This window comes from Thamnophis sirtalis, unplaced genomic scaffold, assembly GCF_051295495.1.
Source record: "Thamnophis sirtalis isolate CommonGarterSnake01/CBP01778 unplaced genomic scaffold, rThaSir2_p1.2 scaffold_6, whole genome shotgun sequence".
Classification (NCBI taxonomy): Eukaryota; Metazoa; Chordata; class Lepidosauria; order Squamata; family Natricidae; genus Thamnophis; species Thamnophis sirtalis.
In genome coordinates, this window is record NW_028261386.1 from 99,770,494 (window position 1) to 99,788,252 (window position 17,759).

At 36.5% G+C, this 17,759-nt stretch overlaps 1 protein-coding gene across 8 annotated transcripts in view; it reads left to right on the top strand.

Moving 5' to 3' along the window:
* Positions 1 to 17,759, top strand: part of TBC1D32 (TBC1 domain family member 32) — a 98,460-nt gene that overhangs the window by 23,688 nt on the left and 57,013 nt on the right. For all 8 annotated transcript variants that reach the window (XM_087718554.1, XM_087718560.1, XM_087718561.1 and 5 more), the window contains 8 exons: positions 2,717 to 2,776; positions 3,240 to 3,339; positions 4,804 to 4,941; positions 8,494 to 8,583; positions 9,389 to 9,531; positions 10,668 to 10,798; positions 11,573 to 11,774; positions 13,054 to 13,136. In XM_087718554.1, the coding sequence (XP_087574680.1) occupies positions 2,717 to 2,776; positions 3,240 to 3,339; positions 4,804 to 4,941; positions 8,494 to 8,583; positions 9,389 to 9,531; positions 10,668 to 10,798; positions 11,573 to 11,774; positions 13,054 to 13,136 (947 nt within the window). The remainder of the gene's footprint in view (positions 1 to 2,716; positions 2,777 to 3,239; positions 3,340 to 4,803; positions 4,942 to 8,493; positions 8,584 to 9,388; positions 9,532 to 10,667; positions 10,799 to 11,572; positions 11,775 to 13,053; positions 13,137 to 17,759) is intronic.

A 17,759-nucleotide genomic window follows, 5' to 3' on the forward strand; every position in this document is an offset into this window, starting at 1 on the left:
TGTTAGTATCCTCCCCCCCAAAAAAGTGGCTACTTTAAGGATTAATTTTTCTTGGTTGTCCAGGTCTTGTCTTGACCTCAACAATTCCATATAACTTCCATTTATTAACATAGTCGAATCACCAAACCCAAATGGCATCTATCCCAAGCTGAGATTGTAGAACTTCTATAATTAAAACATATAACCCATTTGTATAATCAGTTTACACTTGAAGACTACAAGGTGGCCAACATAATTTTTAAGAAGACTTCATATGGGGATCCAGGAAATTAGAGGCTTGTCAGACCACAGAAAACAAAGAGCAGGCATAGACAGTATTCACAATTGAAAGATGTAACTAGTGGGGTCCCCCAGAGTTTATCCTAGGATATGTATGTACGTATGTACGTACGTACGTACGTACATATGATCTGGAATTGAGCATGACTAGTGGAATAGCCAAGTTTGTAGATGACACTAAATTATTTAGAGTGGTAAAAATAAAAGTTAACAGAGCTCCAAAGAGATCTCTACTCATCGGGGAAATGGATGTCAAAATGGCAGATGTCATTCAATGAGAACACGTGTAAATTGGTGGCAAAAATCCTAACTGCTTCACAAACTAATGGGATCAGAACTAGTGGTGAATGATGATGAAAAAGAATTTGAAATAATGGTAAAAAATTCAGTTAACATGTTGACATAGTATGCATCCAAAAAGTCCAAAAGAGACAATAAGAAATGGTATTGAAAATAGAGGCGTCAATATCACAACACCCTTATATAAATGAATGGTACAACTGTATCTGAAATATTGTGTGCTACTAAACCTTTGAAAAGATATAGTGGAATAAGTTATAGAAGATTTAGAGGAGGGCCACTAAGATGATGGTGGGGTTAGAGCAGCTTCCACACGAGAAACCATTTGGGGCTTCTTAGCCTAGAAAGTAGGCAAATGAGTGGGGGCATGACTGAAGTGTATCAAATTATGCATGATACATATAAAGCAGACAATGAGAAGTTATTTTCCCTTTCACAAAATTTTAGAAGTCAATGAAATTGAATCCTAGAAGAATAAAGACAGACAAAAGGTAGCTTTCGTACAAGGTGTAATTTAACTTTGAAATTTCCTATTATGTGAGCTACCAGTTTGGCTGGTCTCAAAAAGGAAGGTTGGACCAATTCATGTAAGTCATGGGAATCAGATATGATTAACCTTGATGCAGCATGACTGCCTCTGAAGAGCATCTGCTAAACTTTACTGGGATTCATAGTGTGCTTGGTTGGCCACCGTGAGATAAGACTGCTGTTTTAGATGGGCCAGGTGTCTGATCCAGCGGGGCACTGCTTATGTTTTTATGTTCTAACAATCTCACTGTTGAAATTGTAATCTACAAGCATTTAAAGAGTTTTCTCCTTGTTCCTAGAAGTGAATTGTTTTTATTTTCAAATGCTCAGATAACATTATAGAGGAGCCCAGGGTTGTTGAAAATGGGCAAGAAATAGCAATCACTCTTGAGAGGTTGGAAGGATTAGTGTGTTCACCTGTAGAATTGTCTTCACTGTCCTTAAATGTAGGCCAAACAAATCAATATTTTTTCTGGGCCTTATAGTAAAACTTTATGATAAAAAAGTAGAATTAAATCAGCTGACAATATTATACCTGCAACATTCACAGTTTCATTATTTTGGATTTGAATCGTAAGTATGCTTTGAAATTTGCATTTAACTTTATACCATGGAGAGGTTGGGCCAGTTTTTATTCACTTAAGGATTCAATGAAATATGTACTTTGTCCAAGCAATTGTATTTTGTACAATTATATGAAGATATTTATTAATTTCAACACTTCTGAATGAATGGGAATAGTGCAATGGCCGTAAGTGTGAAAACTGGTCGTAAGTCACTTTCTTCAGTGTCATTGTAACTTTGAACGGTCACTAAATGAAGTGTTGTAAGTCAAGGATTACCTATATGCCTGAAAGGCCAGTTTTGTCTGAGGCAGTTCGAGCTAAATGGATCTATGGCATACTAGGCCCAAAACGAATCCCTATTGATATAGATCTTTTGGGAGTGCAGCAATGCAGTTTGCCACCTCATGTCTCCCTGAAAAGCTGAGTAAAGCTGACATAGCTTTTCCATGATACAAAATTAAAAGTGAATTTGCATATCCATTAATAATTTATGTGTTTGCAGATTCAAAATAAGAAAGCAGTGTGCTAGCTCAGAAATCTGCTGACAAAGGTATAGTTGCGTCCATAGGAGACTTTGGCTGAATGCAGCCAAATTGTTCAATAGATTTGTAAATTCTGCATTGTTAACTGGAAATAGTGTCAGTGACAACAAGAAGTAGGCATGAAAATGAAAACAGAACTTTTTTTGTGGGAATTCTGCACAATCTTTTCAAGCAAATGTGAAATGATTATTATCACTTTTTAATGGAACATTTGGGGGAAACAAATCTTTTGTTATTTTGACTAGAGACATAAACTATAACTACTATAGTAGTTTGTGCAACTGTGCAATATATGTTCATTTGCCTTCCACTAAAGGTGAGTTTTCATTAAAATGGCTTGATTTTTCATCTTGCAGTGAATAGAATTTATGTTAGAATGTGCTACTTCCTCTTTACATAATGTTGTTGCAAAATGTTTTGTAGTAATTGAAGAAAGAATTGAATAAAGTTTTGTTCAGAAACAAATGCTAACTGTATGATACCTTTGTTTTGTGATATTAGCATGCCTACTACAGCAGAACAGTAGTGCTAAGGCTACTTGAAAAGAAATACAAATCTTTGGTAAGTCTGTGCTACCCAAATTTTCAGATACTATAGCTTTCAAAAGTTCTAAGCATTTAGAATGTTACTTCATTTAATCCAAATGTTTTGGGGAATTATGGTTTGCGGGCATTTGGGCACTGGATTTAATGAAACCCAGAGTTAAGGCACTTTTGTATCAATAAAAGAAATGAGGTACATGTGATACCAATTTCAACTGAACTAAGAAATACAGATAATTCATTATTTCTACTTGTATACCAATGTGAGCCTACAGGCAGTTGCCACATTTTAGATATAGTTTATAGAGAGACACTTTATGTTTCATCTTATCACTTATATGCATCTTTTATATAGAAAATATACCCACAGTAAATTTGCTAATGATCTAAATGGAGGGAAACATTGTTTGGAGGGTCTAAAAATTGTACAATATATGGTCTTAGTGGTGAGGTTTGTTAAGATTTGTTGTTTTATGTTTTAGATCATTGCAACTGTTGAGCAGTGTACCACCTATTTGGAAGCTTGTGAGTCAGCATTGACTGGATCAAGAATGTTGAATATATTTTCTACGCCACATAATAGTACGCACTATTTCTATTTGCTGTATTATATTTTTTAAAATCCTTTTATTATTTACACTATTCTAATACAGTGTGTAAGTGGTATATTGACAAGACTTTTAATAGCAAATTTTATTTCTCTTTGAATCGTCATTTCTAAGCCATCCCAGTCCTGAAAAGCTCTGTGCTACTCATAATAAGACACACACACACACAATTGTAACATTAAGCCAAAAATGTGGAAAACGGCAACAAAACTGAATGATAGTAAAGTAGCTAAGATATAGAAAATAACTAAGACAGTTATACAATTTGATCAGCCTGTTTCAAAGGCTCGCTGGAATAATATTGATTTTAATCATTTATAGACTACTACAGATAGAGCTACTACAGAAAAACAGTGTGGTGGCCTAGTGGTGAAGATGTTCGCCTCCCACTTGGAAGGTTGAGAGTTCAAACCTAGATAGCAGTAGATGTTTCTCTCCTATATAGCAAAAATTAAAATGTCTCCTGTTCTGTCCCCCCTTCCTCGCTCGTTAACAGATGACAGGCAGACAAACTTAAAAGGAACTCACTTTATCAGTCCTTGGCTCGAACTGGCTGTGAGCCCAAAATAAACCTAAATAAAGTCTCTGCCTGAAGATAATGGAATGCAAAACAAATCTCTCTTACGGCAAAACAAGGTGTACAAAAAGAAAGCAAAGCACTTCTCCAAGTGTCTCTTCGAATCAGGGTTGCAGAAAGCAAATCACTTCTCCAAGTGTCTCTCAAATAAACCATGACCGAGGATCAATGAACGCTGAATGAACATTGACTCCTGCAACCAGGGCGTGGTACCATCCGTCCTTTTATTTAGACGCCACTAACGAGCCCCAGCTGCATTGTTAATCTTGCATCCCGAAGAGACTCACAGGAGACGTCTGCTGAGCCACAACAGTCTCCTATGAATTCAGGAAGGATATCCGGCCAGTAAACGTTTGACTGCATCCAGTCGCCCCAACTCTACCTGAATTAAGGGATTGCAAGGTCTTAAAAAGGGAAGTTTTTATAGACTACTACTATAGATATAGGGGACTGTGAGGGCTACTATAGAGTAGGCCTGTTGTTTCCCTGCATGCCTGGTAGACAAAGGATGTAAATCTTAACCAACTCTCTATACAGGTAATCCTTGAGTTACAACCATTTGTTTAGTTACCATTCAAAGTTACACTGAAAAAAGTGACATGACTATTTTTTCATCGTTACTACTGTTGCAGCATCACAACTGTTGGCATATATTCAGTTTCAAAATTCCTAAATCCATTTTTCTGATTGTTTTTCTGTAGTTTGTAAAGGTTTCCTCTTGAAATGTTGAAACTAGCTGTTGCTAAAAGATGTATTTTGTATAAAATTTATAAACAGTGTTAAATATAGAGGTGTACTCTATATTCAAAGAGCGGGCAAAAGAAAGCACTTTTACTGATATAAGTGCTCTTTTCTTTCAAGGTAATAAACAAAAGAATTTCTACACAGGAAAAGAATTGCAATATATTTATTTTGTTCATTCCCTGAGCCTCTTAGGCAGATTATTAATATACAAACAAGGCAGAAAACTCTTTCCTATTCAACTGAAAAACCAAAAAGGTAAGGACTTAATGAAAAAGATAACAATTTTGTTCTATTTTGTGACTGCGTTTCTCAAATGTTTCCCATTTGGGATATGTTAAACTCATCTTCTGTTTACAAAAATGAATAGATAATATTGTGGAAGAGAATGGAAACTTAGTATAAGTTTTATGGACACTCAGAGGACTGTGCCAATAGCAGAGATAGAATGGAAAAAATAATAATTCAGTTAACAGTAAATCATAATCTTCATATGCGCTTAGCACAGTGTCTTGGATTCCTGTATTTTCCTTTCCCTTCTCCAGCATGACTGCAAACAGATCATTTCATTTTATAGTTTACCGGGGTAATCATAATATATACATTTGTAATTCTGCCAGTAAGAAAGGTCACCAACCCTCCCTTTCCCAAAAAGCTTAGAAGAAAAGCTGCCATCACTTGTATTATTAATAATTCTTAATATCTCTCCCCCCCCGCACACACATAATAGAATCTAGATTGTACCTCCAGAAAAGAACATACTTTTTTCCAGAGCTACCCTTTAATCTGTTTAAGAAGTAAGTATGGTATTAAAGTCTCCCCATTTGATGCTGGAGGTGCCAATATGTCTACCACATCCATACAAACAAACATACATATAGATATCTGTGCCTATCACATTTAGTTCATGTGCGCATAGCAATGAAATATGAGAGACACATTCTCTATGGCATGGGTGTCAAACTCGCCACGTTACGTTGCTGACATGTGACATTTTGCGATGTTCTTCCTCTTTGTGGAGCTGGAGTGGGCGTGGATTGCACGTTACACATCCGACCTGTGGGATGCCAGTTTGACACCCCTGCTCTATAGCAAAATCCTAACCATAAGCATTGTTATTTCCAAAATGGCTTCTGAACTTGAAATAATAGAATAACAGAGTTGGAAGGGACCTTGGAAGTCATCTAGTCCAATTCCCTGTTTGAGCAGGAGATCCTATATCATTTCAGACAAATGGCTGTCCAGTCTCTTTTTGAAAGCCTCCAGTGTTGGGGCATCTACATCACCTGAAGGCAAGCTATCCATTAGTTAATTGTTCTCACTGTTAGGAAATTTCTCCTTAGTTCTAGGTTTCTTTCTTTCAATTTGTTTCCATCCATTGTTTTTTTTGGTCTTGTTTTCAAGTGCTTCAGAAAATAGTTTGACCCTCTCATCTTTGTGGCAGCCCCTTAAATATTGGAATACTGCTATCATGTCTCCCCTAGTCCTTCTTTTTGCTAGACAAGACATGCTCAATTCCTATAACCCTTCTTCATATGTTTCAGCTTCTAGCCCCCTAACCGTCTTTGTTGCTCTTCTCTGCACAAATGAAAATAATGGATGGCTACAAAGTCAAGGGCTTTGTTTTGAAATATGCTCCTTGGGTCAAAACAAGGGCAGAAATAATCAGGGAAATGCCTATGGTATGATAGATAAGAGAATGTGATAGGTAACATCATCCTGGTAGATTCTTATTTTGTAAATGGCAGCCATTTTCAAGAGCACTCACAACATGGTCCCAAAAGTTGCAATATGCCCATCAATTTATAAAGAATGGAGATTCTCGTTGGCTATATATAATAAAGCATTGCATAGGCTATACCAATGATGGCTAACCCCTTTCTGTCTGAATGCTGAAAGCGCACGTGCACCCAAGTGCACACCCAAACCCCCAAAGTGCAATGTGCTCACCCCCCTGTGCATGCACGCACTCCCCCCTCCCCGCACATGCACAACATAGAACTGAAAACCAGCTGGCCAGTGGGAGGCATGCTTGCATGCATGGCGGAGCTGAACTGGGGCGACGGCTCGCGTGCCATCAGAGAGGGTGCTGTGTGCCACCTTTTGCACGCATGCCATAGGTTCGCCATTACGGGGCTATACTGTATGATGTAATCAATTCTACTTTTCAATTCAATCCATCTTATCAAAGAATCCAGCCGAGAAGAGCCAGAAGTAATGAGTTATTGTTTAACATAAACCAAATCATAGACTATATTAACTAAAACTTCTCAAACATAGCTACCTAAACACATTAGAGACTTTAACCTTTGAGAATCCCTGGGATTTCACACCATGGCTGTTATTCTTCATCAGTCACTTGATTAAACCCATTTAAATTAATGACTTCTAGGGAAATGGGAATAGTTTCCAAAGAGAGAGATATTCTTCTTCCCTGATTGGATTGAATGTTTTCTAAATGATTCTTACAATGCCAGCTTTGCAAGGCTGAGTCATCAAGAAAGTCATTTTCATAGTTTATGTATATCTACAATTAGTTTTTAAATGTTGCCCTGATTTGCATAATATTTAAGCCAAAATGTGATTAGTCCTAGTGTGTTAATTCTACCATGTTCAAATGTGTATATCTTGTCTGACCCCTTCATAGTTTTAGCTGGAGATTTTATGACCCAAAAGAAATGCAATGAAAATTAGCTTTCTCACTCTACAAATTGGACCACCACATCTCTCTCTCTCTCTCTCCCTCCCTCCCTCCCTCCCTCCCTCCCTCTTTTTCAGTGCTACAAAATAATTGCAATTGAATTATGATAAAATAATTGTGGTGTTAAGCTACTGGCCAAAAATGAGGAAAGCGGCAAAATGCTGTCACTTTATATGCCATTCACTTATATGTTTATGATTATAACTTCAGATTTTTCATGGTCATTTGGTAGAAGTAACTTGCAACAGAATTTCATTTTTAATGTGGGCCAGTGTGTTTACACTAAAAAAAAATTACTCCCCTCCCATCTCATCTCATCTCATATCATCTTGTGATCATTCATGTAGTATGCATGTATTCATTTATGTTGTACAGGTCTTCAGCTTATGACCACATTTGGGACAATAACTTCCACCTCTAAGCAAGGTGGTTATTAAGCGAGTCATGCCCAATTTAGGACCTTTTTTGCTGTAGTCATTAAGCGAATCACCACAATTATTAAGTGAATGACAATGAAGCAAATCTGGCTTCCTTCATTGACTTTGCTAGGAAAGTGATCACACAATCCCAGGACACTGCAGTCATTCTAAATATATACTAGTTCCCAAGCATCCAATTTTGATTGTGTGACTATGGAGAAACTAAAAAGGTCATAAGTGTGAGGACCAGTTGTAAGTCACTTTTGGTCAGTACCTTGTAACTTCGAATGTTCACTAAATTATTAATGGTTATAAGTTGAGGACTTCCTGTATGCAATATTTCTCTGCACTTGTGTCAAAATACTAGGAAAAGATGCTAGAAAAGAAACATGGAATTTCTTTGTATGGTCCCCATACCCTGTGGCTGTTAAAATAGCAACAAACCTTCTTGATTAAATTATTTAGAGGAATAAATGAATCTAACAAACTATTTTGACCTTGCTAGAAGAGCACTATACTTGAAATTAGCTAATTATGGTGAATTTAATGGCTTCAGTTGATTAAGCTGAAAGAAATGGTAATGCAGCTTCATTTGTTTATATTGAATCTGTACATAAATATTGTTTCACGCATTGTTACTAAAAGGATTGCTTTTGTTTTCAAGTATTTCCCCCCTTCTGATTTCCCTAGAACTGATGACACTGACAGACCTCATCATAATGTTTACGCGACTTATTTATTGTTCCCCAAATTGTCCCAAACCCCTTACTGTGCATTCAGGTAATAATTCTCATTTATATGCAGTTATTTTATAAACAACTTGCTTTGAGGAAAGTGTGTCTGCCGAGGGTTAATCTATTCTGTATCTGTAGACAGATGAATATCCAATGTGCTAGGAAGCTGCTGTAGCCTTTATCATCTGGCTTTTGGAGTAGAATTGAGGGAGGGAAAAGTAATAACAGGAGCAGGTTATTTGAAGAGCCACCTCACCTTGAGGGTGTCCTACTACAATAGATAGGATAGTCCCTTCCTTTAAATGTTTCACCCAATGCAGGGGTCCCCAACCCCTGGGCCACAGTCCACTACTGGGCATTGGCCTTTTGGAACCGGGCTGCACGCGTGCATCCCCGCTTTTGCAAACAGCGGGCAAATGTTTGTGTGCATGCTTGCCCCACCGTACACACGGAATCATCCCCTTCCCCCACTCCACCAGTCTGCAAAGCTGAAAAGGCTGGGGAACTCTGACCCAAGACACTCAGAAGCGTGTCTTCTTTGGTGACCATTCCAGTCCTTTGGAAGAGCTTTCCACATGGGATTTGAGGGATTTCTGTCCTCTTAGCCTTCCAGAAGACTGTGAAGAAAATCTGTCTCTTCCGCTAAGCATTGACTAGAATGGGGGTTGAGCTAGAAGGCTGTTTGGTCTGATGTCTCTATTGGGAAGGGTACCGTTTTGTGAACCATGTGGGATTATGTGTGAACCAGGTGGCTATGTAAGTTCTGTAAATAAATAAGCACATTGTTGTATATTTTTTGCCTTGCCACTATTTTGAAAAACTTGGTTGTTGTTTTTTTTACATTTTTGCAGGTAATTATTCTCCAGCTGGCCTCATTACTGATATACTCCGGGTCCTTTGTGATGGAAAGGAATGTGCAACTGAATGCCTATATACAAATACAGTGATAGGAGAACTTCTTCAACCACTACATTATTTACTGAAAGGAACAGAGGTATCTTTCATTTTTATGCAATTTTTTATTGGAGGGGGGAAACGAGGAAACCTCCACAATGGCAATGTTTCATCTAGAATCTAGTCAAAGTCATGGTTCTGATATAACTGACTATATCTGAAATCCGTAAGTGAAAGAGAATACATATTTTATTTGGGTTGGAAAACACAAGAAACCTGAATCTTTGTTCAGATATTTGTGGGAGCTTCACTTAAAAGTGTTCAATTTGCTTCTAGCAAGATAGGAATTAGATAATTGCTATCTTCATCCAGAGAAGGATGAACAAGGTGGTTTCAAAGCCTTAGAGTATAATCTTGTGATTTCTATTTAAAAGTAAGATCTGTTGAATTCCATGGGCCTGTTTCGCCAAGCAATATAGAACTGCAATGTGAAATTGACTTTGTGCATCAGGTTACTTGCTTATAATTATGCATTAGTGCTAACAAACCATCTGGGTGGTATTTAAGGTGTTACTTTTTTCTTCATAATTGCTGTAATTTTAAATGGGAATGGTGTTATTTTTACTTGTAAGTGAGCACTTGTGGTGACTGAAGCCAAGCAAAATTCTAAATAGTTTGGCAAGCACAGTGAAACGAAACATAATGGATTGGAACTGAATCTACTCTTCAGCTAAGAGAAGGACGTATTCCCAGAAGTTATTTGCATTCAAGATCAATGTGGAGTGGGATAGTTGTCAGTTGTTTTGGTTTAGTTTACTTTTACCAAGCAATCTGCAGTACTAAAAAATTCTGTAGCCTTCTTTTGAGGTGGGGGGGAGGGGGGATATAGAGGAGAATTCGCCCAAATAAATCTTCATCTTTCTGTGCCTTTGTGTACATCCAGTTTTTAGAAACTTCTGTCTATGAAATGACTGACTACAGTTTAAATCTGTGAAGAGTTGAAGGGATTGGGCCATTTAAATTTCCCCCCCAGAAATTATGAAATTAATCTAAACAGAAGCATTTCACTGAGGAAATGAAAAAGAAAAGCTATCAAGAGAAATCTATAGTTTCATTGACAAAACTGGTTTATAGTCAGGATAAAAAAATGCTTTAAAACCAATTAATGTTGTTATATTAATTTGCTATTAGCTGTGCTTACAGATTATCTTCAAACATTTTTAAATATACACACAGGTAAATTTGAGTTGTCCAGAAACAACTCTAACACATATAGCTGATATTTTGGCACGAATTGCTGCTGCAGATGATGGTCTTTCACTACTTCTTTATGGAGGAGAAAAGCCTCCTGCCACAGAAAGCACAAGGTATGACAACATCCTTAAAGACTGAAAGCAATTCTCTAGCTATCCCACTAATAAACTGTTTTTCTTTATAGCAAATAGAATGGATGAGATTATGGTATGATTTCTTTGTATGTTACAAAATGAATGAACTGGTAGATAAAGGGGATATTCTATCTGCAAAGCACTTTGTCTAGGAACCACTTGAAAAATATTTAGGAAATTGTCAAGTTTCTTCATGGATTAATGTGTAGTTGTGTTCAAAGGCAACCATGAATGAATTATGTCAGGTGAAGGATGTACATGTAATTGCTAAAATGTATAAACTTCCACTAAATTTGAAACAGAAGAACAAGTGAAAGAATATATGGTAAAGTAGGCTACATTTTTTGGTTGCAATATACAGGTGGGATAATGGGAAAACATGATTATATATGGGAAAAATGATTAAAAACATGATATATCGACTATTTAGCTAAGTAATTTGGATTTGTACATTTGGGGTATTGAAAAGAGGGATTTCCTTCATTTTATTGAAGTATATTTTGTTGGATTTTTTTTTATTTGAAAAGATTCTAATACGAGTGGATACACTTAGTAAATCAGTTTGTTTCTGCAGATATAATAATGATGCAATCTTATTTGTTTGATTTGATGATCTTGGGATCTCTAGGAAGGGACAAAAAAGCTGGAAGGTTGCATTCCCCATCTTTTCTATCGACACCGAGTCAAATTCCTGCATCCATATTATGTCAGCTAATTGACCACAGCTTTTTAAACATTTTGTCTTGTCTCTAGCCTGAAGGGCGCACATGTTATTGCCCAGTTTACAAAGAAGCTTCTTGATGAAGATATTTCTATTTTGTCTGCATCTGAGATGTTACCAGTCCTCAAAGGAGCTTATATCTTTGTATGCCGCCAAATGTATAGTACCTGTGAAGGCTTAGAGGTGCTGCTACCTTACCAGTTACATAAATCTATTGCTGAAGCTTGGAAAAAGGTAGCCTTATACTTGTTCTTGTAGAGAAGTTCTACTATGGATACATGTATTCCGAAATGTCACTTTTCATATAAACACATTGTAGTATATACTTTAGAGTCAGTTTGGTGTAGTAGTTAAGGAATTGGTCTAGAAAACAGGAAATCCTGAGTTTTAATCCCACCTTAAGAACTTGAGCCATTTACTCTCTCTCAGTCCTAGGAAGAAGGCAGAGGCAAACCACTTCTAAAATCTTGGCCAGAAAATTTGTCCAGGCATTACCAGGAATAAAGATTGCTATAACTCCACCCCTACCACAACTCCACAAATACAAACTTTATCAAGGGAATAAAATAGATATTACTTTTTTCCTGAAACATGATTGTCCTATAACAAAGGAGGGTATTGTTACTCACTTTATATAATTGTGGCATAAAGCAATGGATATAGTTTGCAGTCATTTTTGTATAATGAACCTCAATTTACAGTATCTAGCTACATCTTGCTTTGAAAACAAGATACCCAATGTCCATGGATATTTACATTGTTAGCCTAATGATATCATCATACAACTGACATAAGTCACCATGGAGACATATTTTCTAATTAAACAGACAGTTGTGAATAATAGGCATCAACTCCTCCCAATTAAATTGAGTTTTAGAAGCCCAATTTGCTACTGTGGTTGTAATGTCGCTTTGACAAGATTTTAAAAAGTTACAACTTTTTGTTCAATTGTTAAGTACCCATTTATTTTATAGTAGTCATAAAAACCAGAACAATATTTTCTAAACACAATTACAGAATTTAGTTGCATTTTTTTTAAAGGGTAAAGAAGTCCCTGTGGATTTTACTGTCCTATTCTTTGCTGATTGTAGGGGCAGTGCTCATCTTTGTTTTAAGGCCATTGAGCCAGTGCTGTCCAAAGACATTTCCACACTTATGTGGCCAGCATGACATCATGGAGCACTGTTGCCTTCCCAACAAAGAAGTACCTATTTATCTACTCAAATTTGAATGCTTTCGAACTGCTAGGTTGGCAGGAGCTGAGGACAGGAGCTCACCCCATTGTATGGTGCTCGAGTCTCGAACCTGGGCTGCCAGCATTCCAGCCCACAAGCCCAGCATCTTAACTGCTGAGCGTCCATGGCACTCTTATTCAGTTGAATAAAGGGTACAAAAATTTCCGTTTGAAAAATTATTTCTACGTATTTTAATTTAACATGCTTTATTGCTCATTAGTGCTTAAATTTGTTTTATTATGATCCAAATTTCTGCTCCTTTTTTTATCATTCAACAGTCTAGTTTGCTTTCAGAGAGAATTCCAACACCTATAGCTGGGGTGGACACTGTTTCTTCAGTAAACCAAGAATCTCAGAGTTGGTAAGTGATTTTATGTTGGTATGTAGTTAGGATAGCATTTAAAAATTGATATTGTTGCTGATAAAGAGTTTTTAGTGTAATTTGTTGTTACTAAGGCTGCAGATATTTAAATGTTGCATGTAATAGTACAAGGCTTAGTGTCACAGTACTTTCTCTTGCTTAATTGTCTTTGTATCTAATACTTCTGGTTTACTCATATTCAGTTTTGGCTTATCTCTCATTTTTTTTCTTTAGTTACTTTATTTTGCTGGTACAGTTTCTATTAGTTTGATTTTCAGCTCTCCTCACATATTTTCACTTACAACTTTTGCTTTTTCTTACTCCTTTTTTCTTAATCTCTCAGAATGCATTTAGTCTCTTTCTTTTTTAATGTCATCAACATTGCTCTTGGTTTTTACTGCTCTTCCTTTTCACCTCACCCTGCCTGGTGACTTTTTGATTCTGCTGTGCAAAATCTGAAGACTCAACTATGCAGTGGATACTTTAAATTATTTAAGGAAGAACAAGGGCAAATTTGACTTGTCTTCTTTAAGAGTGATGCCGCATTGCTTACATAATTATCAGCATTTGCAGATGATGATCATTTATTTACTTTTAGCTGGGTTGCTTCAGTGTTTTCCAGAACTCATGAATTTTATATGTGAATTCATAGGACCCTAGAAATTGCTATAAGCACCGCTAGTCATTGTTCATTAATAGTGGTTTTGAAGGATTCTAAATTCTAAATGGAGATTTTCCATTCCAATTCAGGGGGAGATGATGATGATGGTTATATCCCAACTTGAGGCACTTAAAGTGGTCAGAAAGATGCCAGGGTTTGAGCCCTGCCCTTCTTTGTCTATCTACATATTTCTACAAATCTATATAACTTTCTCACAATGACATTAGCAGCCACTGAAACCACTTACTATGTACGTCTATGCTTATGTTTCATGATTCCATTTCGTATATGATATACGTATTTCCAAGGCAGTCCCAAAGGAACTTTTCCAAGAGGCAACTGGACTGTCTTTGTTTTTCTTTGAAGATATTTCATTTCTCATCCAAGAAGCTTCTTCAGTTCTGACTTGAATGGTGAGGAATGGAAGGGTTTGTATTCTTTGTACTCATCGGTCATTAGACTCTTTGGGAAAGTTGTTGAGGGCACTTGGAGGTTTATCGGTGCCCTCAGCGTCGCTTGAATAGTACAAATAGGTATGGAACATTTTTTGAACTGATGAAAGGACTGTGTTTACAATGGGTGTTCTACATCCATTTGCGCTATTCAGATGACCTTGAGGACGCAGATGGATCTCCAAGAAGCTTCTTGAATGAGAAGCGAAATGTCTTCAAAAAAAACCACAAAGAAACTCCAATTGCCTTTTGAAATAGAACCTTTGGGACAGCCATGACCTGGATAACTGAGAATCTCCATAGACATTTGCCAAGGCAGTGATCTGTATTCTACACTTAGGTTAACAATGGTTGATTCTTCCCATTGCAATTGTAACCACTGCTTTTTTTTTTTAAAAAAAAATAATTGTCAGCTTTATGTGTAAAATGTGAGCATCATTACTGCCAAATTATAGGAGAGCAGTTATATTGTTTTTTAGTATCTTATACAAAGTATTGGTGCTAAGAAAAAAATCATTATATAAAGAATCATTTAAAAAAACATGTTTAGTTTTCAAATCCTACAAAAAGCATTTTTAATGCCTTGTTTAAAACAGGTTTTTTGCCCATATAATGCCTTCTGTGCTTTCAATATAAAAACATTTGCAGGGTGAATTTTGTCTATTGAAGGTCAAACAAATCCTCTTGTCTGGGTTTCTTGGGAAATCTATTTGCAGATCAATGTTTTTCTTTAGATCATAATAACTCATGTCTTTTCTGTATAGTTTGCAATAACAAAAAAGAAAAAAAGCCGTGAATCTTACCTGGTCGTGTTTACATTTAATCATAAGTCATAGTTATGAGGAATGAGTTGTATGCTTGTAATGGCTCTTCCTTATAAGAAGCAAAGAAGTCAGGTTTCTTCATCCCTTGTTTGCTTAGCATTACATGCGAATCAAGGACTGATTTATTATTCTCTCAATAATTCAGAATCATAAAACATTCTTTTGTTCTGGCATACACTTTTTGCTCTGTTAGGAGCAAAATAGACTAGATTTCCCTGTTAACACATATAATGAAAACAAATCACAAATGAAGCCATATAACCTTCATTTTGGGGGGCCCGCTGGCAGGAGGAACCTAGCAGCAGCCGCATAGAAACAGGTAGAGAGAAAGATGATGAAAACACAGTTCATGCTGAAAGTACATCTCTAGATTTTGGTTTATCAATGCAAACAAATGCCAGCAATATGCTGTAAGTAGTTTGTGGAGATACAGCATGCACTTGTATCTATGGTGGGGAGGATTATAATAGGCAGTACTATACCATAAGGACGTCACATGAATAAGCAGAGCCAAAATTTTCTAGGATTTCATTTGTTTGTTTTCTACTTTAAGTGTCTTAAGCTTATCCAATGGATCAGGTCCCGTCTTTCTGTTTGGTTTTGGTAATAATTGTCAGAAAATTAATCATTGGTTATTTTATTTTATTATTATTATTATACAATTGTATCACAGCGGCCAGTTGTTTCGCCGGATTTGGCATTGGTTATGTCTATGATTGTAACCTTATTTTTCTCAACCAGTGTGATGTCTGGTGTATTATGGGCCAGTATTTTGTCCGTTTGTATGCGAAAATCCCACAAGATCTTGACCACCTGATTTTCGATGACTTTTTCAGGCTGATGTTCCCACCAGTTTGTTGCTGTTTTAATATTATATTTTTTGCACAAATTCCAATGGATCATTTGTGCTACTGAATTGTGCCGCAATTTATAATCAGTCTGCGCTATTTTTTTACAGCAGCTGAGTATGTGATCAACAGTTTCATCAGCTTCTTTGCAAAGTCTGCATTTGGCATCATCAGAGGATTTTTCGATTTTGGCCTTAATGGCATTTGTGCGGATAGCTTGTTCTTGCGCAGCCAGGATTAGTGACTCTTTCTTTCTTTAATGTACCTGCTGTTAACCATAACCAAATTTTTTCACTGTCCACTTTATCTTTTATTTTTTCCAGAAATTGGCCATGCAATGCTTTGTTCTGCCAACTCTCCATTCTTGATTTTATCACATCTTTTCTGTATTCTTGTTTCGTCTGTTGGACCTTCAATAGATTTTTGTTCTTTACTTCGATTAATAAATGTTCTTGACTTTCTTTTTAAAATAATCAGCCAGTGCATGTTTTTCTTCTTCAACTATTTGCTTCACTTGTAATAATTCTCTGCCACCTGATTTTCGGGGCAGATATAGTCTATCAGTATCACCACGTGGATGTAAACTGTAGTGCATTGTCATTAGTTTCCTGGTTTTTCGGTCCAAAAGGTCCAAATCAGCTTGTGTCCAGTTAACTATACCAGCTGTGTATCTTATAACAGGTATGGCTTGATTGTATTTCCACCATTCAATTTAGATTTCAAAATTTTTCTAACTCTGTTGGTGTACTCTCCCCTGACAATGGTTTTTACTTCTCCATGCTTGATGTTATCCAACTGCAGAATGCCTAAGTATTTGTGGGCTTCATTTTTGTTGCATTTAATTAGTTGGCCATTGGGCATTTCAATTCCCTCACATGCAGTGATTTTGCCCCTTTTTATAAATACAGTGGCGCATTTTTCCATGCCAAACTGCATTGAAATATTGGACTATGTTTGTCAGTGATTGGATTTCTATTTCTGACTTTCCATAGAGTTTCAAATCATCCATATATAATAAATGCAAAACTTTTTCAGCTTGTTTGGCTGTTTGGTAGCCTAATTTCATTTTTTTTTAAGATTACTGATAGTGGGATCATTGTGATGATGAAGAGAAGAGGTGAAAGTGAATCACCCTGAAAAATTTCTCGCTTGATATTAACTGTTCCGTAGTTCTCATTCCCTACTGCCAACTCAGTTCTCCATTGTTTCATCGTCTTTTCAGTAAAGGATGTAATATTTTTGCTAATGACAATTGTTTCTAAGCATTTTATGATCCAACTATGTGGCAATGAGTCGAATGCCTTTTTGTAATCAATCCAGACCATATTCAAGTTCGTTTTTCTGTTCTTACAATTTTCTAATATTATTTTATCAATTAGGAGCTGATCTTTTGTGCCCCTGCTCCTTTTTTTGTTGCCTTTTTGCTCTACTGGCAAGATGTTATTTGTTTCCAAATAATCCATAATGTTATCTGCAATAATGCCTGTGAGTAATTTGAAGGTTGTTGGCAAGCATGTTATTGGTCTGTAGTTTTCAGGTATTGTTCCTTTAGTTGCATCCTTTTGAATCAAGTATGTTTTTCCAGTTGTCAATCATTCATCAATTTGACCATTTTGTAAAATTTCATTCAGTTGCCTGGCCAATATTGCATGTAAACCGGTCAGATATTTGAGCCAGAAACCATGTAATTGGTCATTTCCAGGTGATGTCCAATTCTTTACTTTTTTTACTCAATTTTTGACCATCCCAGTTGTTATTTCTAATACTTGCATTGCTTGTTGCCAATGCTTTTCTCAAAGTCATGTATCCACTTTGCTTCCTTATTGTAGTCCTTTGCA